At 37.8% G+C, this 27,213-nt stretch overlaps 1 protein-coding gene and 1 long non-coding RNA gene across 18 annotated transcripts in view; one reads left to right on the top strand and one right to left on the bottom strand.

Annotated features, from left to right (window-relative positions):
- The first annotated feature begins 279 nt into the window (after nucleotides 1-279).
- The window catches only part of LOC111336991 (uncharacterized), a 37,535-nt gene continuing 10,601 nt past the window's right edge, over nucleotides 280-27,213 (top strand). For both annotated transcript variants that reach the window (XM_088736705.1, XM_088736708.1), the window contains exons 1-3: nucleotides 280-424; nucleotides 717-773; nucleotides 24,906-24,997. In XM_088736705.1, coding sequence (XP_088592831.1) covers nucleotides 358-424; nucleotides 717-773; nucleotides 24,906-24,997 — 216 coding nt within the window. In that variant the 5' untranslated portion in view covers nucleotides 280-357. The remainder of the gene's footprint in view (nucleotides 425-716; nucleotides 774-24,905; nucleotides 24,998-27,213) is intronic.
- On the bottom strand, nucleotides 2,282-25,741 carry LOC148741215 (uncharacterized). 16 transcript variants are annotated; one of them, XR_015992678.1, is made up of 6 exons: nucleotides 22,543-23,166; nucleotides 19,096-19,217; nucleotides 18,383-18,435; nucleotides 13,509-13,667; nucleotides 5,052-5,223; nucleotides 2,282-3,539 (listed from the first exon to the last, which is right to left on the bottom strand). It is a non-coding gene; the product is annotated as an uncharacterized LOC148741215 (long non-coding RNA). The 16 variants fall into 16 exon arrangements; XR_015992679.1 differs by having other exon boundaries at nucleotides 8,726-13,667; nucleotides 22,543-23,162; XR_015992692.1 differs by having other exon boundaries at nucleotides 10,302-13,667; nucleotides 22,543-23,156.

Genomic DNA, 27,213 nt, shown 5'->3' on the forward strand with positions numbered 1-27,213 from the left:
GGGAAATTAACGTCTCCTACCCCTAACCCTATTCGTCCGAAACCGAGAAGACATTTCTTGATGTAATAGAAAGGTAGCATATTCTTCTCAATCATTTAAAGACCTTGGGTATTGGTCCGGCTGGGGCTCGAACCCTCGACCTCCCACACAACAGTCCAGCGCTCTATCCATTGAGCTAATCGGGAGGCGGCGGTTACATGTGTCAATATTGTGTAAATTAAGCGCCCCGCTCTTGTGATTGGCTCTTGGTTGGGCGGAGAAAGTTAGCTAAATTCCTGCTTTGGGTGGAACTCGCCCGTAGACGCCTTGCCTCTCTGACTGCTTTTGTCTGCTCGAATTCGAATCCATTGAGACAAGATGGACACCCTAAAAACTCTGATTCTTCTTGTGCTGGTAACTGGGACTATTCAAATAGCAGTCTCTGGTAAATGATGAGAATTGTACCTTAATTGTTTATGATGATTGAGTTATAGGATCCATGGCTTTGATTATCAAAGTAGTGCCCAGCATGATGGGACAAATACGATTTACAGCTAGTTTCGCGTGAAATGAGACCATGCTTTCAAGAGGCTTCCCTCTTCTGAAGATCCTATTAGAAGCAATGGGCCGTTGCGGCTAAGAAATGATATTGGAATCCGCTTTGAAATGAAACGAAGAGTCTCAAACGCTCCAACTAACGTATATTTCTGTTTTACTTCCCAATTCCCTTTGCATAGGGAGAAAGAAACATTGCAGCTGTTACCGCTTACCCAACATTGCTACAATTGGAAGTGGTAAATTTATTTGATTGTAACTATCATACAGAATTAACGGTCGTGTGTTTCATCTCTATGACGAGTTTATCTTTGATTTATTTGGAAATGAAGAGTCAAGAAGTATTACGCAGATGCCAATCCTTGTTTAACACAAATGTCCTGACTTCAATATGAATTAACTCATTTAATCAAATATGAGGGCAGTTAACTTAATATTCCTTTACATTTACAACGGTGAATTACAGAATCTGTTCTTTTCATCGAATTCAAGTTTTCTTCAACTCAATATTCTTTTGCATCTATAACGGTGACTTACAGAATAGTGCATATTCTGTTATTTTCATCGAATTTTAGGTCGAGCAGATACAAAGTGATTACGTAGGTTTGCTCGATTTTTGACACCTAAATACTTTTCATATGAAGTATAATGGTTTGTCTAACAATCTTAAGGCAACGACCATATTTTTATATATAAGAACGTGGCTTCACCACGGTAGCAAACCGTAACAATTTTCATGTTATTGACCTCAATAATTTTCAAGATGTCCGGCATACCATTTGCCTTTCTACAAACACAAAGCGAAATGGCTGCAAGAGGTCAAAGTTATCACTTCCTTGCGTGTTCTTTAGTTGGCTTTTAGGGGAAAATGGAGAGCATCAACAAAGAAAAACGACTTTTTTAAATCAACTAACGCTTGAAAGGCAAACTCTTACGTTTTTCGAAAGTCTCAAGGCATCGATCGGTTAACTCCTCAGCTCAGCATGCGAACTAACTGGGAATGTCAAGCAAAATGCGCTTTTGTCTTGCAGAGGAAGATTAGAGAAATTCGCAGAGTTTATAAACACGTGCGTATAGCCATGTTCATATTCATTAGATCCATTGTCTGCCACGTTTTCGTTTCCAGGATTACAAGGGGTTCCAATCGAGAGTTGTCCGTGGTATTGTCGCGTGATTATCGCTGTTAGGTAACGGTGTGTTTCCCACCTTTTCAACTGGACAAAATTGATCAAAAAGCAACGTGGAACAGGCTCTTTTCACCTCGCATTTTTTGGGATAGTCTTCTTTGTGGAATTAAATATGTTATTTGGACCGAGAAAAAAATTGAACTTGCGTCAGGAATTGTTCTCCTCTTTGCTAGTGCCGAACGGCAAGGAATACCAATGTTAATCGGGTAATTTTTGATTGCATGCAAGATGATTCACTTTGGCTACAAACCAAGTGCTCAATTTCCAATCGACTTGAAACTTGAAAACCACCATCTCATCCCTTTAGACGGCATTGCGCAACATTAAAGCTCACTATGAGACAGCCACGTTGAAAGAATTCATTTTGTTCGGAATTTTTCTATTTACGCAATCGACATTCATGACTCAGTTTATTTAGGAGCTCTTTTAGCAGTACAAAGATGTGCACTAAAGTTACGTATTTGAAATAATTTGGAACGTCTCGTCTCGTCCTTGTAATACTGCATAGCACAGACATTGAAAACAGAATGGCGTTCTGTTGGTTGGACGGTAATTTTCTAGAGTTTCGAAACCGCTCAAAAATACTTTGCCCTACAGCCATCCCACGAAGCCCGAACAGAAAATTGAAAGATTGAAACGCCTCGTTTGAAGCACGTCTTATAATGTTATATGAAAAAGACATTGAAAACAAAATGGCGCATTGTAACGATGCATCATGCTTCTTTAGCCATAAGGCACTGATGTCAACTATCAAAATCAGCAAATGAAATAAGTTTAAACAAGGAGTCATCTCTTTCATCAACCACACATCCCTTTTAATAAATCAACCAGACTGGGGAATGATACGAACACGAAAACTTAGAAATCAGTATATGCGTGAATAATCAAGGTACCCTCTAGCAAATGCTGAGAAATCCTCGCTCTACAGTTTGTTACATCCAGTTGCCGCGAGCTTTCATTAAGCGTTTTTCAAGAAAGGGCATTTTATTTACGTTTTTATGAAAAACTCTTCTGTCTCTTGTGTCATCCCTCGTTCTCAAAGATTGCAGATAATGTGGACCTCGATGGCCCTTTATTCAATCTTTAGTTCATCCGAGAATTTCACTTCAATAATCCCTTAAAATACTCTATTGTGTCTTCTGTCATCTCTCGTTCTCAAAGATTGCAGACATGCGGACCTCGATGGGCCTTTATTCAATCTGCAGTTCATCAAGGAATTTCATATCGAGAAAACCTTGTTCTGCACCTCATTATACAACTGATTACCGCGAGGTATTGTTAAGAGTCCTAACAGATAGAAAAGAGTCAACAAGAACAAAGGTAAAAAAGTTGCCCTGTATTAAATCTGTAGTTCATCCGAGATTTTCGTGTACTTAGAACCAGTTCAAACTAAGTCACACTATAATATTAAAATTTAAGTGCTACCGATGCCAATTTCAACAAAACATTACCGATAAACTTATCTTACGATTCGCCTTGCATTATTTACGAAGCCCTCATTTTTTGGAAAAACATATATACAGAAAGACAAAGGAGCTTAAACTCAATGAAATGGATAGGAATCGATTTAAAAACCGCTCCGAAAACAAAGAAACGCACAACTGAAGCAAGAGTAGAGAAGAAGACTGTACTTTTGTGGTGAACAGTAAGCCTGCAGTAGGACCATGATATTTACTTCTTCTCACTTATCTTTCTTTTATCCCTACCCATGAGGTTAAAACTTAATTTTTTAGCAGAGACTTATTTTCATCCAGGTTGCCAGTGCACGTTGAAATATCTTCTTGTAAGCACGTCTTATGATGTTCTACGAAACAGACACTGCAAACAAAAAAAGTGGCGCATTACAACGATGCATCATGGTTCTTAAGACATAACGCACTGGTCTCAACTATCATGCGAAATCGGCAAATGAGATGGGCTTAAACAAAGAGTCATGTCTTTTATCAACCTTTTTTCTTTATATTTTTTTTTAATAAACCAACTAGACTTTGGCGTAGTGATAGGAACGCATAAGTTTGGGAATCAGCAGACTCGTGAATAATCCTGATACATTCAATCAAACATCGAGAAATCCTCAGTTTGTTCTGCAGCTTGTTACATCTAATTACCCTGAGGTTTTATGAAGAGTTTTTTGAAAAAAAGGTAAACAACGGATGTCTTGCTATACAAACTAGAATTTAACTATAAAATGCAGGACCACGTATTTCATTTTTATGAAACACACTACTGTCTGTTGTAGCATCCCTCGTTCTCAAAGATTGCAGACATGTGAACCACGATGGTCCTTTATTCAATCTGTAGTTAATCCGAGAATTTTCCGCTCTGAACCTCATTACAACCAATTACCACGAACTATTATTAAGAGTTCTAACAGAAAAGGATCATAAGAAACAAAGGTAAAGAAGTTGTTTTGAACCTTAAACTAGAATAGTTCTCTAGACATACGGCACGGGTGTCACTGAACTGAAATTCGAAATCGGCGAATGATATGGGTTAAAACAAATTGAAATGGATAGGAATTGACTTAAAAACCACTCCGAAAACAAAGAAACGCACAACGGAAGCGAGACTAAAGAAAAAGTCAGGTACTTTTGTGATGAACACTAAGTCTGCAGTACAACCATGATATTTACTTCTTCTTACTTAACTTTCTATATTTATTCCCATGCACAAGGTTGAAATCTTGAGTTTCTAACAGAGACTTATTCTTATTCAGGTTGCTCATGCACGTTGATTGCCTTCTTTTAAGCACGTCTTATAATACTACATGAAACGGTGACATTGCAGCAAAATGGCACATTGCAGTGATGCATCATGATTCTTTAGACATTAGGCACTGGTATTAACTACCATGTGAAATCGGCGAATGAGATGGGTTTAATCAAGGTGTCATCTCCATTATCAAGATTTTCTCTTTCTGTTCTTTGAAACAAATCTACTAGACCTTTAAGAAATGAAAGGAATACGAAAATTCAGACTATTCACAGACTTGTGAACAATCCTCGTACATCCAAGAGTGCATGATTCTTAACGGAGGTAAAAATGTTTTCTTATATTACAGACTAGAATAAAATTATAGTGTCATTCCTCGTTCTCAAAGAATTTAGATAATGTGGACCACGATGGCCTTCTAATAGATTATCCGAGAATATTATGTACCTATAACTAGTTTAAGCTAAGTCATATTCTATTACTGCAGAGTTCGCAAGAAATCTTAGTTCCTACCAGAGGCTAATTCTCACTGAGGTTGTTCGTACAGGTTTAAATTATGCAAGAAATAACAAACACGAAAACATAGCATGAGCTCGAACGCCAGAGATGTAAACTTACGAATTCTGGATAGCTCCTTGCTCAGCCAAAAAAAAATTGTAACACCACCCAGACTCATTTCTTTCAACAAGTGAGCATTTTTAATATCAAACGTTGATAATTCCTTTTGAAAGCAAGCTTACTAAACAAGTTCAGCCGCCAAGGATTCACAGAAATTCTCTTCTCTCTAATCCTGAAACAGATCAAAACAAAACACTTTGAGTAGTTATTTAACCTGATGTACAATGTCTTGTGATGTGTGGTGTGTGGTGTGCCTAATTCTACATTAGTTTAGCTTGTTTTTTACCTTTTTGATCGGTTTAGGAAGTCGGTAATTTCAGCCAAGAATTTTACAGCTTTTAAAGTAAAGCTCTTAAGCTAGGAGGTAAACACTTTGCCTTTAGCTGAACCAGGACATTTACTAAGTATACACAAGTTACTTTCTGTGCCTCTACACATACACGAGGTCGAATTTTTTATTTCTTTTCCGGAGACTATTCCTCACTTAGGTTCCTCGTGCATGTTGAACCTATGCAAGAAAACACAGACTCGAAAACTTACCATTAGCTCTAAAGCGCACAGATGCATTCTCATGAAGGCTTACGCATATCTTGGATTACGCTTTCTTTAGCCAAAATTAACATTGTAACAGTACCTAGATCGATTTGTGTTCAGAGACTGAGAACGATGCATTCACCTTTTCAGCAAGCGAGCAACTCATAAATAATCATTTCCACTAAGAAGTGTATTAAATTCTGACCCGATTTATATCTGAAATACGTCTGTCTAAAGGTTGTATCTCCGCTAATTTTCCCGATATCTGCACTCAGATTGAACCTAATTACACTGACAAAGAGCTGAAAAAAACTGCTATGAAACAGTCCATTTACTTCTCTATGATTTTATTTCTACCCATGCACGAGGTTAAAATCTCAAATTTCTAGCAGAGTATCGTTCATATCGAGGTTGTTCGTGCACGTTAAAATATCTTGTTTAAAGCGCGTCTTATAATTATGATACATAGATGATAGATAGATGATAGATAGATCGTTTATTGAATAATACTTTGCCGTCGTAAAACTGAATTGCGTATTTTACAGATAACATTGGTTAAAATACAGAGCTAAATACAATCATATAAATGTAGAAGCTTAATATAATAAATCTAGAATATGTATGAATATCTAAGATTAAAGTCGACTTTCTTTGAAGCTTTAGGAGCTATTGTGCGCACCCTGGAACATAGCATAAAAGAAAGAGCGTCGAAAACGTTCTGTGTGAGAACGTGGCAAATTATATATCTCTTGACGCCTTAAATTATAACTAGATATTTTCCTTGATGGCAGAAGATGGCACAACTTATGTTCGGGATTGTTAGCGATGGAATTGAAAAAATGAAAACAGAGTTCTATGCGATTCGATGCTACAAGAGACCGGCACACTGCAAACAAAATTGCGCATTGCGAGGATGCATCGTGGTTCTTTAAACATTGGGTACAGAGATGAACTATCATGCGAAATCGGCAAGAGAAATGGGTTTAAACAAGGAGTTGTTTCTTTTATCAACCTTTTTCCTTTCTATTCCCTTCAATAAATCAACTAGGCTTTGGCGTAATGATAGGAACGCAAAAATTTGGGAATCAGCAGACTTTTGAATAATCCAGGTACTTTCAAGCAAATGTCTAGAAATCCTTGCTCTTCAGTTTGTTACATTCAATTAGCACGAGCTTTTATTGTTTTTTTAGGCAACTAATAAAGATGTCTTGTGGTACATACTAGAATAGAACAATAGAATGCAGAGCCACTTATTTCCATTTTTTATGAAACACACTAGTGTCTCTTATGTCATTCCTCTTTCCCAAAGATTGCAGATAATGTGGACCTCGATGGCCCTTTTTACAATATGTGGTTTATCCGAGAACTTTTTGTCGAGAAATCCTTGAATCACACCACTTTCTCTTCTGTCATCCCTCGTTCTCAAAGACTGCAGATAATATGGACTTCGATGGCCCTTTGTTCAATCTTTAGCTCATCCGAAAACTTAATTTCGAGAAACCCTTAAACCACTCTATTGTCTCTTGTGTCATCCCTCGTTTCTGAAAGATTGCAGATATTATGGACCTTGATGGCACTGTATTCAATCTGTAGTTCATCCCAGAAATTTATACACCAATAACTTGGTGAGGCGAAGTCACACTCTTATTCTAAATTCTCAGTGCTACTGGTCTTAACTTCAAGGAAACACTCTTATAAATTAATATTTTAACTTACCTTCTCGTTAAATACAGAGTCCTCATTTTTTGGGAAAAACATATATATATAGAAAGACAGAAGAGCTAAACACCTATGAAATGGATAGCATTCGATTTAAAAACCAATCCGAAAACAAAGGAGCGAAACTAGAGAAGAAGACTGTACTTTTGCGGTGAACACTAAGCCTGCAGCAGAACCATGATATTTACTTCTTCTCACTCGTCTTTCTTTGTCTCTAGATGCACGAGGTTGAAATCTTAAACTACTACCAGACACTTATTCTTATTCAGGTTGCTCGTGCGGGTTGAAAGATCTTGTTTTGAGCACGTCTTAAAATGCTACATCAAACGGACACACTGCAAACAAAATGGTGCATAAAAACGATGCAATATGGTTTTTTAGACATAAGGCACTGGTATCTATTATCTTGCAAAATCGGCGGATGAGATAGGTTTAAAGCAGGAGTCATCCCTTTTACCAAGCTTTTTTCTTTTTGTTCCTTTCAATAAATCAACCAGACTTTTGGCGTAATGATTGAGGAAAACGAGAATTTGGGAGTCAGCAGACTCTTGAATTATCTAAGTACATTAAAGCAAATGTCAAGAAATCCTTATTCTGCAGCTCGTTCCATCCAATTACCACGAGCTTTTATCAAGAGTTTTTCAAGAAAAGTAAAGAAGATGTCTTGTGATGCAAACTAGAATAAAACTATAGAAAGCAGGGCCACTTACTTACATCTTTATGGAACACACCAGTGTCTCTTATGTCATCCTTTGCTTTCAAAGATTGAAGATAGTTTGAACCTCGATGGTGGCCCTTTATTCACTCTCAGCTCATCCGAGAATTTTATGCACTTATAACTAGTTTGAGCTACACTTTCATACTGAAATTCAAGTGCTACTGAAATCACCTCAACAAGTGACTACTACTGATCTTAAACGTAAATATATCCCGGCTTCTTGAAAACAAGCTTATTAAAGAAGCTAGGAGGTAAACGCTTTGCCTCTGGTTTATCCAGGATATTTTCTTAGTCATTTTAAGACACTTTCTATGCCTATACACATGCACGAGGTCGAGTTCTCGATTTGATTTTTTATGATTATTTCTCACTCAGGTTCCTTGTGCACGCTGAACCTCTGCAAGAAAAAACAAACTCCACAACTTACTATTAGCTCGAACGCGCACAGATGCATTCTGATGTAAGTTTACGCATCTTGGATTAGGGTTTCTTTAGCCAAAATTAACATAGCAACCTTACCTAAATTGATTTGTGTTCAGACACTGATGACGATGCAATTAACATTTTTTCAAGCGAGAAATATCACAAACATGAATAGAGCCTTGTTGAAAGCGACCTCAATGAGGAAATTCAGGAGTCAATGGCACACAGTACCCTCAATCTCTCAAATCCCATAAGAAATCAAGATAAAACAGTTTATTACCCTGGTACACGGTGTGTATTATGAGGTACGATACATAATTCCGATTTGTTTTGAGTTTTTTTAGCTCCCTCATCGCGTTAGGGGCATTGGTCATTTCCACCAAGACGTGTACTACATTCTGACTTCTAAATACGTCTGTGTGGTAGTTTCTGCCAACAGCTGGTATCTCAGCTAATTCTCCCAATGTCTGCACCCACATTGAATCAAGTTACGCGACAAAGAGCTGAGAAAAACTGCAATGAAAGAATACATTTAATATCTTCGACTTTATCTCTACTTATGTACGAGGTTGAAATCTTAATTTTCTAGCAGAGACCTATACACATTTTGGTTGCTCGTGCGCGTTGAAATATCTTGTTTAAAGCACGTCCTAAAATTATGATGCTACAAGAGACGGACACACTGCAAACAAAATGGCGCATTGCAACGATGCATTATGGTTCTTTAACATAAGGCGCTGGTGTTAACTATCACTGATGCGAAATCGGCAAGTGGTTTCAACAAGAAGTAATCTCTTTAATCAACCTTTTTTTATTTTATTCCTTTTAATAAATTAAACTAGACTTAAACGTAATGATAGGAACACAAAAACTTGGGAATCAGCACAATTATAAATAATTAAGATACCTTCAAACAAATGTCAAGGATTACCACAAGCTTTTCCTACGAGTTTTTCGAGGAAGGTAAAAAGATGTCTTGCAATACAAAACTAATATAAAGCTATAAAATGCAAGGCCACATATTTATATTATTATGAAACACACTACTGTCTCTTGTGTCGTTCTTTCTCAAAGATAGCTTAGCTTTCTTTCTCAAAGATAGCTGAGAATGTGGACCTCAGTGACACTAATCAATCGGTAGCTCATCCGAGATTTCCATGCACTTTTAACTAGTTCAAGCCAAGTCACACACTATTACCAAAATTTAATTGCTACTAATCCTAGCAACAACAAAAGTGTAGCGATACTAAACCGATATTAACGATTTACCTTCTCGTTATTTACGAAGTTCTTATTCTTGGGAAACCCTCATATACAGAAAGACAAAGGAGGCAAGAACCAATAAAATGGATAGCAACTGAATCTGCTTAAAAACCACTCCGAAAACAAAGAAACGCACAACTAAAGCGAGACTAGAGAAGAAGTCTCTACTTTTGTGGTGAACGCCAAGCTTGCAGTAGAACCATGATATCAGGGACCTTAAGCAGTCAGGACGGCAACGCCAAGGAAGACGCCGATTAAAAAATGAATTTCAACTTTTAATTAGAATTTCGAATATGGCTGCATGCGTTTTCCATTTCATACGGCGCCACAACTCAACCTCAACATAACGTCTAAAAATAGTGTTGAGTTACAAATGGAAATTGAAATAATTTGCCGTTGCGGTTTCGTTTCGCAGACGACGCAAATTTTGCTGATTTCACGTTATCGTTTTGCAAAGGACGGCTGAGAAATGTACTAAGTTTTAAAATGCACGTGCTGAGCTATTGTTCTGCTAATTAGATCTTTTATTTTTCCAAGTTCTCGTTGCCGTCGCCGTCGTGGTTTGCTTGAGGTCCCTATTTCTTCTCACTTACCTTTGTTTATCTCTACCCATGTCCGAGGTTGAAATCTTAATTTTTTTACCAGAGACTTAGTCTTATTCAGGTTGCTCGTGCCGGTTGAAATATCCGTCATCTCTTTTATCAACCTTTTTTCTTTGTAATTCTTTCGATAAATCCACTAGCCTTTGGCTAAATGATAGAAACTTGAAAATTTGGGAATCAGCTGACTCGTGAATAGGTACATACATTCAAGCAAATGTCGAGAAAATCCTTGTTCTGCAGCTCATTACATCCAAGTACCACGAACTTTTCTTATGAGTTTTCTGGGAAAGGAAAAAAATTGTAGTTTATCCGAGCATTTCATGCACTTATGCACCAGTTCAAGCTAAGTCACACTCTAATAATGAAATTTAGGCGCTCCTGGTCTTAACACAGTACAACAAGACAGTACATGTGATATACGGGGCTCACTGTAATTTGAGGAACGAAACGGAACGACGAAATGAAAATCTGCAATTCGCGAAACAGCATCTGTAAAAAAATCGTTAACATACCTGAACCCCAAGGAAATCAAAGAGTTCGGGTCATTCCATTTCCCCAACAAACGTGATATTTTATCTAGAAACATTATGGTGCGACATTTTCTACGTGAATTCTCGGTCGGGAAAATGTCATGTCACGCATTCAAATTATTCATCGACATCGTACACTGTTTACACTGTATTATGTACTACGCTTTCGCTAGTTATTGTAATTATGATTTGTTGGGCTGCTTTTGCAATCCGCCCTTGTAGTGAACTGACCGATTCATTCTCCCAGCCTGTGAAATCTTCCGCTGAGATTCTCGTTTAGGAAATTGGAGAATTACAGATTTCAATTTATTTTGCAAATCATTAACCGATTTCTATTTCGCAAATTTACGGATTCCTATTTCGCAAATTACAGATTTCTATGTCACAAATCATTAAAAGATTTCTATTTTGCAAATTAAAGATTCCACTTAGGAAATATTAACAGATTTCTATTTCGCAAATTACTGATTTTTATTTCGTTGGGTTTCGTTTCGTTTCGCAAATTACACCAAGCTATTTACGTAGCTCATTTGTTTTGGGAAAACACACTTAAACGAAAAGCGAATAAACTGAAATGTAACTACATTGCTATAAATCGAATCAAAACCCACACCGTAGACAAATCATTCGAGGTTTCTCGTACACGCTTGTACGTCTCATTTTAAGCACATTTGATATTGCTACATGAAACAGATACTTGAAACAAAATGGCGCATTGCAACGATAAAATCAGTGGAGGAAATGGGCCTAAACAAGGAGTCATTTCTTTCCTCAACCTCTTTTCTTTCTATTCCTTTTAATTTAGCACACTGACAGGAACACGATTTTAAACTGGCATTCAAGTCACTTTTAAAATCAAAAGCTGTCAAAGTGCAGCACACCTGCATATTTAGTATAAGACATGATGTTTATCGATATTTTTTTAATAACAAAGGAATATTATCAAGGGACTCTAAATACACCATGCTCAGCATAGAGGATTTTAACAAGTTGTCCCTATCTTATTATTGGTGGTATATTTTGGATGCTCATAGCCAGGAAAAGGCTGTTGATTTCTCTTTAAAGTTAAACTTAAAGTGTCAACAAAGGTACCACCCAAGGAAGTGTCAGCGGGCCGCACTTGTTCAATGTCTTTCTCAGTGATTTAGAGATACACTTGGACAATAAGAGCGTGCTGGTAAAATATGCAGATGATACAACCATTATCTCGCCTGTGATAGGTGATAATGACAATTCTATCGCACTGATTAATCAGTTTTCCCAGTGGTCTAGAAGTAATGGTATGTGTAGCAATCCATCTAAGTGCAAGGAAATCATTTTCCGCAAGAAAGGTTGTACAATAGAGTTTCCGATGGTGTCTGGAATACCACAGACAAAAGAGCTTACTATTTTAGGGGTAACATTTCAGGAAGACAGTAGGTTCATAACACATATTCGGGAAAAACTAATCAAAGCAAACAAGTGCCTGTTCATTTTAAGATCTTTAAGGAAAGAAGGGTACAATCAGGCCGAAATAGACCATCTGTTTCTAAATCTGGTTCTACCAAATATATTATACGGGCTGTCCGTATTTGGCGCTGTAAATTCCGAATTAACAACAATCCAATGTTTCTTAGATCGATGTTATAAGCGCAAGTATACATCCGACCACATTAATGTTTATGAATTGTTAGTTCAACAGGACACACGTATCTTCAAGAATGTTTTTAATAACACAATACACCCTTTAAGAGCTATAATGCCAAAAAAGAAATCAACCAAGTACAATCTGAGGAAAGAGACAAGTCACCATCCTAAAATAAACACTGATAGGTTCAAAAACACGTTTGTTAATCGCTTAATTTTTAAACATAATCTAGTCTTATAATTTTTATCTTGATTTTCTCTGTAACTTATATATATACCTTCTTTTAATGTTGTAACATAGGATATGTGATTATTTATCTTATGACTTAATAAAGATTCAATTCAATTCTTTAAAGATAAAAGTTTACCTTGGAAACTCACCAAAGCATTTCATTGTGCAAGCAGGGAAACTTATTGAAGCACCAAAAATGCTCCTTGAGATGGTATCTTTCAAAATTAATACTAAAGCATGTAGTAACAAATATTAACCCACCTAATTTTTAGCTAATTAATAATTTTTTCAACATCAAGCTTTGATATTTGGTTGACAGAGATATATGTAAAGAAGGATATACAGTTTCAGGGGTGGATCCAGGTTTTGAAGTGAGTAGTTTCCACCCGGGGAGACACTCCCACTAGGGGGGTTCGGGGACATGCCCCCCCCCCCCCGAGAAAATTTGAAATTTCAAGCTCTCTAAATGCCATTTCCTGCATTTTCAGATAATTTAATTGCACTATAGAGAGCAAATTATAGCATGTACCAAAAAGGCAAAAAGACTTTTAAAGTACTACATGAAACACTCTGATCTACTAGCATCAGCTGCTATGCAAACCTGTGTCACTGATGTGTGTTCACTATGACAGTATAAAGTCCAGTTTTCAGGAAAGTCAAGTCATCTCCAGAAACGGATCAGTAGTTTCTAAAGGGAGATCAGAGTGTTTTTGAAAATTTTGAGTGAGTTCTGGAACTCACGTAAACTACCCTGGATCCAAACCTGACTGTCTTTATATCTGGATGAAGTTAAGACATAATGCAACATACCTGTTATCGACAATACCAAATTATTTTTTTATTTGAAATTAGATGTGCTTTCTTCCTTTAGTTTATCTTTATTTGCTTGCCATGACTCCCGCTTCTCTTTCTAGCCTTCCTTGGACACAGTAGCCTGTCACTCGACTGCATGTAACTCTAAACCATGATCTAGAAATGTGGAAATGAGAAAATAAATATAATCACATCCCTCCTAAACATTTTCATGCCATATCTTTAGTAATGGGTTTGGTGTATTCCCTGCTAGAGCAATTTGAAATCTAGTAATCCCTTGCTGTTTTATATATCATAAAGGTGGATCTGTGATAGAGATTTCCCACTCATACTTCCCTGCATGAACCTTCAAATGACATCAGCTGACATTTTGGTGATATATTTGGGTTTAAACGAATGATATAATATCCCGACGTTTCGGCGACTTCATGACGCCATTATCAAGGGTACAAATGAAAATAAAATTAAATGCGAGTTCAAGAGTTACAACTAATTTGCATAGGGGAGGTAGCTACACAAATACTTTAGCATGGATAGAAACCGTTTGCACTTTTGCAGCCTATAAGTAGTTTAATGTTACGACTGAAATGTGATTATTATTTATATGTTTTCCCAGTAATACCTAGAATTATTCAGACCTTAACATTTCTTGACTTCCTGTAAGTTTGGCAGTCTTCTAAATTCTCTTTATAATGGTTCAGATCAGCATTGATATTTAAACTTGGTGACAATACATGTGTATTAGGCCTTTATTTGGCAGACGACAACTCCTTTTCAGTTACTTGTTTGGTTTTGGTTAATTTATCGCAACACTGATATACATGAAAAATTACGCTCTTGATTGGCTGAAAACAGCAAGGTGTCCTTTTCATGTATCACTAGTGCAAAAGTAATTACTCAAGTACAAATGTAAACCACTGGTAGACTCAGCAACAATAGATCACACTAGAAACCAATCAGATTTACATAAAGTAGGTTGTGCTGATTGATATACATAGTAGCTGACCAAAATAAACAAAATCTTGAATTTTTTAGTTACATTGACAGACATTGACAAAATTTCATTCCTGAGTAAGATTTCAGCTGAAGGACAAATTTTGATAGCATGTCAAGTTGACCATTTACATGATGATGTCAAGTTCACCTTTTCATTTCATGTCTCCACATAGTTTGAATTTGGGAAACACACTGGCATGAAATAACAATATCAATAATAAGAAAACTTGAACGATTCTGGTACTTTAAATCATATGATACCATCATGCACTTGCCTGTACATTGAACTCTGTTGTGTTTAAGTTATGTCTCTGATTACTTTCCTGAAATCTATAATGGTGACACTTAACTCTCTTACACTTTCTGTTAAATGAAACCTATAGGTCAAATTGTGAATCTTATTGGGTTAAAAATTATTAGCAGTTTTAATGTAATGTTACTTCAGAGTACTACCTAACATATGATTCATTAAAATATTGTTTGTGTTCTGATCTTCTTATGCACCAATCTTTTTTCCATAGATTCTCCCATTTGTATCCCCATTTCCACCTACCTCAACTAAATTTTTCTGTGTTCTTTATTGAAAACACAGTCCCTCAAAACCCAACTACAATAATTAGAGTAAACATTTTGCTTTCAACAAATTGAAAATAGAACTTTGTGCCCTAATGAATAATAGAAACCTACACTCAGCATTGTGTAACTTTACATGTATGTATTGTCCAAAATTAGTGGTACTTTCAAACCAAATCAAGTTCCCAATGGCTTCTAGTGTAGGTTTCATCATTTCCCGAATGTTTCGGCCCTTCTGGAAAGTTCTGTCCTCGTGTACTGGTACACAAAATGCCAAAAATATTCATATGAAATGCTTCCCTAGAGTTAATTTCACATCACTTGCCTTGGAAAACACCACCAAAAAATATCAGAACTCTATTCCACTTAGTTATGTAAACAAAATCATGACCAAATCTATTAGGCCACTATGGGAGATGATGCTGACGCTTTTTCTAGTTCCTACAATCCTCAAGTTACATGTGCAACCTTTGTTGTCAAAATGAGACCTCAATAACAAAGTTTGGCCTTTAACCCTCACCTTGAAAATGAACATTTTGAGACTACTGTATGCCAGTTATCTTATTTTATCGATGAACACGAACAATATTGAAAACTGTTTAACCGTAATCAGATATTAGCTCTTCTAACAGAAACTCAATAAGACACCAGACACTAAAGAGCAGCTCAATTTCGTAAGCCTAACATGTACGCATTGCGGACCTATTTTTATCAGTAAGCTATACATTCTGTGCCCTCACACATAGCGTATATACCTGAATAAGCCAGGTTACAAACCTTATTTGGAAACAATATTGGTCGATTGGCGGGAGGATTTTGCAGAAGAAAACATGTCGTTTTGCAGTCCCCTTGGACCTTATCTCCTGCATGGGAGAAAGCCGTGAAATACACTAAAACAAACTGCAACGACAGGAGAATGTTTTTCGTGGTTGGGGTACCACTATTCCTCATAAGACGCCTAACCTTACGACCTTTAATAGAGAATACCTCGGACAAATCTAAGACACTACAAGGAGTTGCACTAGAGCAGAATAAACCGTATTTTATATGCACTTGGACCTGACAAGGAGGTCTCAATGATTTATATATTGATCTTTTGGAATTTGTCGGGTGTGCTGAAAGATAAATGAGAGGCCGGGAAAACCTGTGCCTTTTAAATACAAGAAACCGCCGCCGCTGGCGTCATTTTATAGTTATGATTTGGGTATCAACAGGCGGACTCGTGAAGAATCCGGGTACAAACAGGAAAATGTTGAAAAATGCCTGCTGTGCAGTTTGTTACATCCAATTACCACGAGCTTGTGCTAACTAATGTCATCTATCATATAAAATCAGCAAATGAACAAGGAGTCATCTCTTTTATCAACCTTTCTTTTCTCTTCCTTTGAATAAATCAACCATACTTTGGCGTAGTTGTAATAATAGGAACACAAAAATTTGGGAATCAAGACCCGTACTGCCGGAATAATCTAGGTACATTCAATAAAATGTTGAGAAATTCTTGTTCTGGAGCTCGTTACATCCAATTACTACGAGCTTTTATTAAGAGTTTAATTAAGAGTTTTTTGAGAAAGGTAAAAAAGATATCTTGCAATACAAACTAGAATAAAACTGTAGGTTGCTGGGCCACTTATTTACATTTTTATGAAACACCACTGTCTGTTGTGCCATTCCTCGTTCTCAAAGATTGCAGATAGGGTGGACCTCGACGGCCCTTCAGTTTCCAATCTGTAGTTCATCGAAGAATGTTATGTCGAGAAACCATAGTTCTGCACCTCGCAACAATCAATTTCCATAAGCTATTATTAAGAGTTCTAACAAATAGCAAAGAATAATCAGAAACAAAGGTAAAAAAGTTGTTTTGTAGTGTAAACTAGAACAAAACTATAGAATGCAGGGCCACTTATTCAGTTACATCCAAGTAAATCACACACTGTCTCTTGTGTCATTCCTTGTTTTCAGAAACCGGTGGCCCTATATCTAATCTGTTGTTGCTCTGAGATTTTCATGTACTTATAACTAGTTCAAGCTGAATCACACTTTAATACTGAAATGTAAGGACTATAGATCTTGATTACAACGAAACAGAACCGATAAACCGCCGCCATAATTTACCTTCTTGTGAATAACAGAGCCCCCCTTTTTCGGGAGAAGTATGATATGGCGAGGGAACTCAAAATCATCTAATTGCTACGAATCGGCTTAAAAATCACGCGTGAAACAAAGAAACGCATAAATGAATGTAGCGAGGTCAAATGTGAGAAAAAGACTCACTGCACTTTTGCAGCGAAGAGGAAGCCTGTAGTATAATGAACCATGCATGATATTTACTTCTCACAGTAACTACTTTCTCTATCTCTAACCATGCGTGAAGACGAGATCTTAATCTTCCATTAGAGACTAATTTCTCAAGCAGCCATTTTATTAAACGTAAATAAACCCTCGCTGGAAGCAAGCTCATTGAAGAAGCTCAGGAGCCATCGCGTCACAACAATGTCTCTTGGATAATTCTCCGTCCGCAAAGACTGCAAATAAAGTTGACTTGGGAGGCCATTTATTTCTAGTTGCTTCAAGATCTCCATGCACATATAACTAATTAAAGCTGAGTCACACACTGATACTGCATTTTCAGTGCTATTTATCTTGACCACAGCGAAACAGCGGTGAACAAACGATATCATTATTTACCTTGTTGTAATTTACGAGAGCCCCTTTTTCGGGAAAAAAAGTACATTCAGAAAGACGAAGGGCCTAAAAACCAACTAAATCTGAATGAATCGATTTCAAAACCGCACCGGAGACAAAGAAACGAAAGACTGAAGTGAGATTAGATTAGAGAATGAGTATAATATCTAAATACTTCTTGTCAGGATGCTTTCTCTAACTCTACCCATGCACAAGGTTGAAAGCTTAGGTTGCTCTTGCACGTTGAAACTATTTCTTTCATTTGGTTTCCGTATATCAGTCTCTCAGTGATTTCCAAATGTAATCCTTTTATACCGATCCTTAACGTCTGCTGTTTTGTAACAACGGTCAAAAACGTTCAAATGGAATTGCACTACAATTGTACGGGTAAAGTCAACTGGGGTAGGTTCAAATCAGTATAACTTCTCTGTTGTTTGTGCGATGACTGCTAAATAGCTACTAGGTTGTATTATTTCAACGCCATGAATCTGTGCTCGTTGTGTGCGGCATGTACTGCATATATGCACAGGCTGATTAAAAGCAGAGTTTTAAATAGAAAAATCTCTATACTTAGGCGGTAAAGTATAAGCAAGTAGTGGATTCATAAAAGAAAATACCTCTCATGATCTTTTTTTCCTCTCCCAGCCGGCTTGAGTTATTTGTTATATGCCTGAAAAAAGACAAGAAAAAAAAAGCATATCATTAACGCTGCATCTGATGTAAGCTTACGTATCCTGAATTACGCTTTGTCTTGCCAAAAACGTTGAAACATCTCCTAAGCTGATTTGCCCTTAAGATACCGGTGCATGCACATTCATTGTCTGGGATTTGATTTCTCTGAAATTTCCTTTTACCTCTAGCATAAAGCCAGGCCGCTTATGAGTAATTGAAAGTACCGTTCCACTCACAGGAAAAAATTTAAGATTCCAAGTTGGAATGACATTGGTAAATATGTGGGATGATAATCCAACGTTGGCATATTATTGGTTATTTTTAAGGTTACCAATATTATACCAATGATATACCAAAAAATGTAAATTTATGTCAGTACTGACAAGTGAATATCCACCGAATCAAGCAGATCTACAGCAGTCTGCACAATAACTAATAAGCCTGTCGTGATTTCCGTCAAGACCACGTTTGGGTGATGCGAGCGAAAGTTTTGAGCAGACCCCGAACAAATTGCCAGTACTACAATTTTAAATTAGTCTAGATATCATATCCTGGCATTCGTCTCGATATTTTTTCACCCAAGCTTTGGCATTACAACTGCATTACGATTAATCAAGATTAAGTCCCAAACAGAAGCGAAAAACACTGTTTCACAAACCACAGGTTGAGGATGTGTATAGATTTTTCCATCACCGGACAGAGGCCTTTCATATTATGCTCTGCAACTTCTGGCAATTGGAGCAACTTTTTGCAGTTTTGGCAACCTCGAACAATCTCTGCCTTTTTGAGCGAAAAAGAAAAATAAAGCTTTTAGTTAACGTTTATATGAAAATATCAAGAAACTTAGACTGCAAATTTTTGGATTTTTGGTGGTGGCTTATTTTGCAAGAGGTCTTTTTTCTATCCGCAAAAGTTTCATGCTACACGGTATGAGAACCTCAAAAAATAATCGAAGGTTGTAGAAGATGCACCAATTTCTCGGAAGTTTTTAAACACTGACTCAGCTCATTCTGGTGGAGATATTTTTGGTCATTTTTGTCTTCTGTCAAAAAGATAAAAGGATCACTGTTGAAAAAAAAAATGATCGAGCAGGTAGATGTGTGAAATATCTATACCGGCCGACATTACATAGATTTTGCAAATTGATTGTCAGCCTTACCGGTGATTTGTGGTCTCTCAAAACCAACGCTAACCTTACAATTACCGAACAAGTGACATTTCTAGTAACTTGGCTACTGGAATATCAATACGCAGCCAAAAGTGGCCGCAAGATGCACAATAGAGACATATTAAAAATCAAACCTAGCAAGACAAATGATCCTAACGATTCGGCATTATTTAAAAAACAAAGAAATATAGTCAATAAGCAAATACGCTCAGCTAAGCAAGTTTATTACCAAAATAGTTTTAATAAGCACACCAGCGACTCCCGAAAGACCTGGCAGACTATAAACGAGCTAACTTCTCGAAAATCTGGGAAAACGCCAGTGGCGTCACTAATAGTAAACGGATTGACGATAACAAATCCGTTGGAGCTATCAAACGAATTCAATAACTACTTTTCTAACGTTGGTCCAAAACTTACCAGTGAGATAAGTTGTGATAGTGGTAGCTATCAAAGATATCTTACCGCTACAGATAAACGGTTTAAGCTCCAACCCAAGAGCACGATATTCTATGTCAAAATCAATCAGGATTTCGTGCTAATCATTCAACTTTAACAGCTTTGTTGGAAGCGACAGATTCTTGGGCATATAATATTGATAAAGGAAAAATCAATGGAGTCATATTTCTAGATTTGTAAAAAGCTTTTGACACTGTTGATCATCAGATCCTTCTATCGAAAGTAAACTTCTACGGTTTCACTCATATTTGGAAAACCGCATACAGAAATGCTCTGTGAACGGGTCGCTATCCAATAGCTACTAAGGACCTTAAGCAAACCACGACGGCGACGGCAACGGTAACGAGGACGTGGAAAAACAAAAGATCTAATCGACAGAACAATAGCTCAGCACGTGCGTTTTAAAACTTATCGTACATTTCTTAGCCGTCCATTGCAAGACAACGACGTGCAATCATCAAAATTCGCGTCGTCTGCGAACCGAAGCCGCGACGGCAAATTATTTAATTTCCATTTCGAACTGAACGCTACTTTTAGGGACCTTAAGCAGTCAGGACGGCGACGCCAAGGAAGACGTTGATTAAAAAATGAATTTCTAATTTTAATCAGAATTTCGAAAATGGCTGCATGTGTTTACCGTTTCATAAGGCGCCGCACCTAAACCTCAACATAACGGATAAAAGTAGCGTTCAGTTCGAAATAGAAATTAAATAATTTGCCGTCGCGGTTTCGGTTCGCAGGCGACGCGAATTTTGGTGATTGCCCGTCGTTGTCTTGCAATGGACGGCTAAGAAATGTACTAAGTTTTGAAACGCACGTGCTGATCTATTGTTCTGTCTATTAGATCTTTTGTTTTTCCACGTCCTCGTTGCCGTCGCTGTCGTGGTTTGCTTAAGGTCCCTACTAATTGACATGCGGCGTCCCTCAAGGAACCATCCTCGGCCCATTATTGTTCTTATTATACATCAACGATCTTCCAAATTGCTTATTAAATTGTAAACCGAGAATGTACGCTGACGACACACACCTCACATATGCGGGAAGTAATCTTAAGAATGTTCAGTTTAGTCTGAATGAAGATCTAGCAAACGTTTTCAACTGGCTACAAGCGAACAAACTCACATTGAACATGACCAAAACCAAATTCATGCTAATAGGGTCGAGGCATAAGTTGAATATTCTCACAGCTTTACCAACAATTGGAATGAACAGTACTCAAGTGAGCCAGGTTACAGCTACAAAATCGCTTGGTGTAATAATAGACGATAAACTCGATTGACATATTCACATCGAAAAATTAACGAAAAAGATCGCCTCTGGTATCGGAGCCCTAAAGCGAATTAGGCACCTGATCTCAGCATTAACCTTACATCTCATTTACCAAGCTTTAGTGAAACCTCACTTTGATTACTGTGACATTGTTTGGGGTAGCTGTGGGAAAACGCTACGAGTCAAACTGCAGAAATTGCAGAATAGAGCAGCCCGTGTGTTGACATTCTCTAACTATGATGCTGATACAACTGCACTACTCGAGTTTTTAGGGTGGAAAAATGTTGCACGCCAGCAGGAAATTCATAAAGCCACCATGACGTTTAGATGTCTGCACGGGCTAGCTCCAGAGTATCTGTGTTCAAAGTTTACGTGGCGTAACTCTACTTATGACTTCAGGGACTCTGAAAATAAGTTTAATGTTTAATTACCGCGCACTAATTATTACCGAAAAAGTTTTAGCTACAATGGTACCACATTATGGAATAGTCTACCATGCGATATAAGGAACACAGAGTCTCTGAGGGTATCTAAACGTTGTATCAATGACATTCTTAAGTCTAACGCACGGCATTCACGGAAAACAGCTTTTAGTGTCGTAGTATGTTGTTTGAATTTTAAATATCTTAGCTTATGTGATATGCATTTTTAAGGACTGATGAATTGAGCGTATTTAAATACAGATTACTACTACTACTACTACTACAAGCAAAAGCAATAGGCAATCACAGCCTAAATAAAAAAGTGTCATAAACGCCTTTAGCACAGATTGTTGGTTGGAAGCGTGATCCACCTTGTTCTAGGCCCTTAACATTGATCATGCCGCTTAAACCATCAGTGCATAGTTATTTCGCTTTGACAAGGGGCTAACGCTCGAAACGTCAGCTATAAAACCCTTTCCGATGGCCAATTTACACAGTTGATAAAACCATGATTACGCACTTACGAAAAGGCATGCTAGATTTAAAGGTAAGATCGCTTCAGGAAACGTCGAACTTCTAAACAACAGGGTTCACATTCTCCCACATACTGGATAGGATTTGTGCAAAGTAAAAACACATCATCTTTTAAGTGACTCAGCACACTGAAGACCTTAGTAGCTGCTACGATTCCGGTTACGATTACGTTAATATCGTCATCAAGGCTACGTACAAGAGTGCGTTAGCGTTTGTAAGACTGAGGAAAAAAGTAACGACAGAGTAAAAGACATACCAAAAGATTCAAGACATCAGCGATACCTGAAAGAATATTTCGAGAAGTAAACAGATAAATTACTTTCCGCCTTGTTTCCATGCACTGAAAACTCGTTGGTGTAGTTTGTACAGATCGAAAACCGGTCTCAACAAATTTTACATACTTTTAGGTTACATGTCTTTTATATCAGTATGGGCTCTCTAAAAATCACGTTGTGACCTGTGCTCACCCGCGCCATGCCCGCACGTGGCTTAACCAAGTGACCGAGAACGTGCGTCGATATTCTCAGTCGAATTTGGTGATTGCAAAGTAACCATTAAACTAACCGGCATTGATTTTCTCTCAAAAAATCTAGCCAGAAGCTGTGCTGATAAACAGCCCAGCGATGTGTAATGCAAACTGGACGCAAATCTTGAACGTGTTTTACTCCAAGCTGGATGCAAACCTTCCACGTGAGGTTTACTCCAAACTGATGTGAACCTTCCACGTGAGTTAAACTGCGCATAAGCCGACGTAGAGGACTTCTACAAACACATGTGTGACTAACTAGCCACGTGAATGACTAGCCCCGCGTTCACGTTGATTCCCCAATGGGGACTCAGGTTCTGTTTTCTTATCCCACGCTCATGACTCTAGACCAAATAATAATTTGTTTATTTGTTTATCGAACCCAAGTTAAACCATCTTTATTGCACACACATGTCACACTTAAAGCGAGTAACGGCTTTGCTCACCGAAGAGTCTCCGGCTGTGGCTCGGTGGTAGAGCATTGGAGCATGGAATCCCAAGGTCTGAGGTTTGATTGTTCAGAACTTTTTACTTGATCGCACGTCCGTGACAGGAATAAAGTATCCTTTTTCTTCTAACGCTGGGGTACACGTCCACATGACCTAATGTCACGTCTTTTCTGTTCGCACACCCTATCACTGCAGCTGCTTAAGAGGTTCGTGGCGGGAGTTTTATCTTCTTACTCTACTCAAGGGTGTAGGATGTAGAACTTCCGCGATTCTGTGCACGAGTGCATTTTTAAAGAAAGTGAGGGGAGCATCGTTGATACATGTCATAATGACAAAATTTTGCAGACTACAATTATAATTTCACAATTTTTCGTCTAAAGATTAAAGCTGATTAATTAAGTCTGCCCCAGGGCAGTGTGACGATTCGGTTAATAAGTCATGGGTTGTCAATGTTCGTTCGACAAAAGGATCGAACCTTTATCATGCGCGAAGCCGATCTAAAATGACAGAGACAAGGTTCAATATGATTATATGTTGGCCTGGAGTGTCACGGCTTCCCTTCTCAGTCTTTCCCTTCTCGCTCGTTTACGCAAGGCTAGAAAGTTAAGAAAGCTCAGTGCAATGAATAAACTTATACATTTAATAAATTTGTGCCGGTAATGATGGCCTAGACGAGTGATTTCCACTGGTCATTTCCAATCATATCTCAGACGGAAGTGATTCGGTCATGGTTATAGGCCAAGCATTCCGCTTCCCAAAATGATTAGTCCTTTGTAGCTTAACCTCTAATCCTTAAAATCACGCAAGTTTTAAATAGCTCGGTCGAGTGTACACACGTACATTTCAAATTGAAGGGAGCACTGGGTATGATTTCGTGAATGATCTACCCAAAGACTAGGTTTTTTTAATCGTCTTATTATTATTTGCGAATCTTAAGCGGGACAATTGTTGTTTCGATCCAGTAGCACTCTATACAATTCAAAGCTATAAAAACGCGACTGAAATCAGCTTTGATAAAAAAAAGTCACGAATTGCACCGGCAACGTGAATTCGCAAAACGTGTCGTTGAACTACATTTTCAACGTCATCCTAACAAAGTGCATTGTGCTCGAAAACGTGAGAAATAGTGTGAGCACTTATCATGTTGAATCAGGCAGTGTGGCTTGCTGTTGAATTGTTTTGCTTGACAATGGACGATTTAATTAGGCCATTTCCGAGTTTTAAGAATGCTTACTTTCAAAATGAGCTTAGGTGCCAAACTTTCTTTCTCAAAATGAATTTTATGTGCATGAGAATAAGCGCCCAGCCTCCTTTTAAACAGAAGTTTCTGGCATCCCAGAACGGCCTTTTGAAACATAAATTTGAAAGAGGGACCCCCCTCATTATTTTCCAAGTAATCGTTGCCCAGCCTTAGTAATGCATACAGAGAAAGTCCAATGGTACAATTACTTGAAACCTAGCTAGTGTTAATTACGATGAAGTCAACTTCTGATCAACTTCTGAGTTGGAAATTGCAGCTGAGACTGGATGGAAATTATTTCATTTTTAAGACAAACCAAATAATGTACTCGGTTAGAAAGTATTTAATTTACAGTGAATTAAGTAAAGTTTCTTTTTCTATTATTATTATTTTCCTGCTTTCAGACGTTACTCGCAGGCCTTATGAAGCAGATGTGGGGCGATGTGTAGAAACGTGCAACGCGTCTGACACCGTCACCATCAAAGCTCTTCCTGAGGTGAGAATGGTATCTTTGCGAGCAGGCCCTCGGTTCATTAACGCTGCGACACGAGCGGCGAAGAACCCGGAGACTCGAGCCAGCGAATTAAGCACACCTCCGGAAGCCTGTTGAAACTTTTGCAAACCTCTCTCACGCTCGCACGCCGCTTCTAAACCCGCGGGCTTCGCCGCTCGTGTCGCAGTGCTTCAGAGACCCTACACGCTCGCAGGCCTTGGAAATGGCGGAAGCACAGCGTGCAGTCATGTAATGGCTACGAAATCTAACACATTTCCGAAACCATACTTCACCTTAGCTAATCTGAATTCGAATTTTTCAGATCATTTTGGACTCGCTTTGAGTTATCCCATACGGACATTAGAGAGGAGCCTAAATCTTCTTTGCGGGAAGTTTCTGGGTAACACGATGAGTGGAAGGAATTAAGTCTTGTTGCAAAGAACGGATACACCTAACCTGTTCCGAGTTGATCCAGACCTTGTGTTCCATAAAGTGTTATTGATCAAATTCGCCAATTGCCTCAATGTAGAATGTGTCATCAGTATACTTTTTGACGTTTCTTTTGGCTCAAGGTTCGTCGCTGCATTTTCTAAATGTTACAAGCTCATCGTTGGTAAACAGATGTAATTTCCTCAGTAATAACACCCGTTACATTGATTCATCTTTTCCACTTTGGCGTTTTTTGTGTTTCCAGACTGACATTTTCTGGTTTATTTCACTTTTAAATTAATTATAAAAGCCGTAACAGACGACTTAAGACTCGATTGCTTTCTCTATGATCTGCGTATATAAATATTGCATAACTTTTAAAGAGGAAACTTGTTCTCAGACCCTAACCATTAACACTATGGCTCGAATTATTTTTGAAAATTGCAATAAAAATTTTCCTTAAACGTGTTATTTTAAATAACAGCCTCAAGGTGCTAAAGAATTCTTTGGCTTCCAGTCAGTGGGGTTCTTTTAGAGTAGGAAGGGGCTTGTCAGACAGAAGGCAGGGCTTCAAAAACCTTACTTATGGCCAAAATGCAATCCATTCTTCTACCTCATGAATTATTGCCCAGATTTGATAAATACCCTAGACAATTGAAAACCCACATATATGCGATATCTAACAAATAGAGAAGCCTTGACTGTGCTTTTTTCTGGTGCAAAGCACGCAGGAAGTGCTTAGGGCACGAAAAGAGGAGACAGAAGAGTTTTTTTTAGATAACCTCTCAAACGAAACAACCCGAAAAATCAGTATGCAGTGATACATTAATTTATAGGTGTAGCTTAGTGTAGTAGGTGTAGTAAGTGTGGTTTAGTGTAGTTTGGTGTAATAGGTATAGTAAGTGTAGTTTAGTGTAGTTAGGTGTAGTAGGTGTAGTTTGGTGTAGTAGGTGTAGTTTGGTGTAGTTTGGTGTAGTAGGTGTAGTAGTTGTACTTTAATGTAGTCTGGTGTATTAGGTGTAATTTGGTGTAGTTTGGTGTAGTAGGTGTAGTTTGGTGTAGTAGTTGTACTTTAATGTAGTCTGGTGTATTAGGTGTAATTTGGTGTAGTTTGGTGTAGTAGGTGTAGTTTGGTGTAGTAGTTGTACTTTAATGTAGTCCGGTGTATTAGGTGTAATTTGGTGTAGTTTGGTGTAGTAGGTGTAGTTTAGTGTAGTTTGGTGTAGTAGGTGTAGTAAGTGTAGTTTAGTGTAGTTTGGTGTAGTAGGTGTAGTAGGTGTAGTTTAGTGTAGTTTGGTGTAGTAGGAGTTGTTTGGTGCAGTAGGTGTAGTAAGTGTAGTTTAGTGTAGTTTGGTGTAGTAGGTGTAGTTTGGTGTAGTAGTTGTACTTTAATGTAGTCTGGTGTATTAGGTGTAATTTGGTGTAGTTTGGTGTAGTAGGTGTAGTTTGGTGTAGTAGTTGTACTTTAATGTAGTCTGGTGTATTAGGTGTAATTTGGTGTAGTTTGGTGTAGTAGGTATAGTTTAGTGTAGTTTGGTGTAGTAGGAGTAGTTTGGTGTAGTAGGTGTAGTAAGTGTAGTTTAGTGTAGTTCGGTGTAGTAGGTGTAGTAGGTGTAGTTTGGTGTAGTAGGTGTAGTAGGTGTAGTTTGGTGTAGTAGGTGTAGTAGGTGTAGTTTAGTGTAGTAGGTGTAGTTTAGTGTAGTTTGGTGTAGTAGGAGTAGTTTGGTGTAGTAGGTGTAGTAAGTGTAGTTTAGTGTAGTTTGGTGTAGTAGGTGTAGTAGGTGTAGTTT

The sequence above is a fragment of the Stylophora pistillata genome, chromosome 1 (assembly GCF_964205215.1).
Source record: "Stylophora pistillata chromosome 1, jaStyPist1.2, whole genome shotgun sequence".
NCBI classification, from domain to species: Eukaryota; Metazoa; Cnidaria; class Anthozoa; order Scleractinia; family Pocilloporidae; genus Stylophora; species Stylophora pistillata.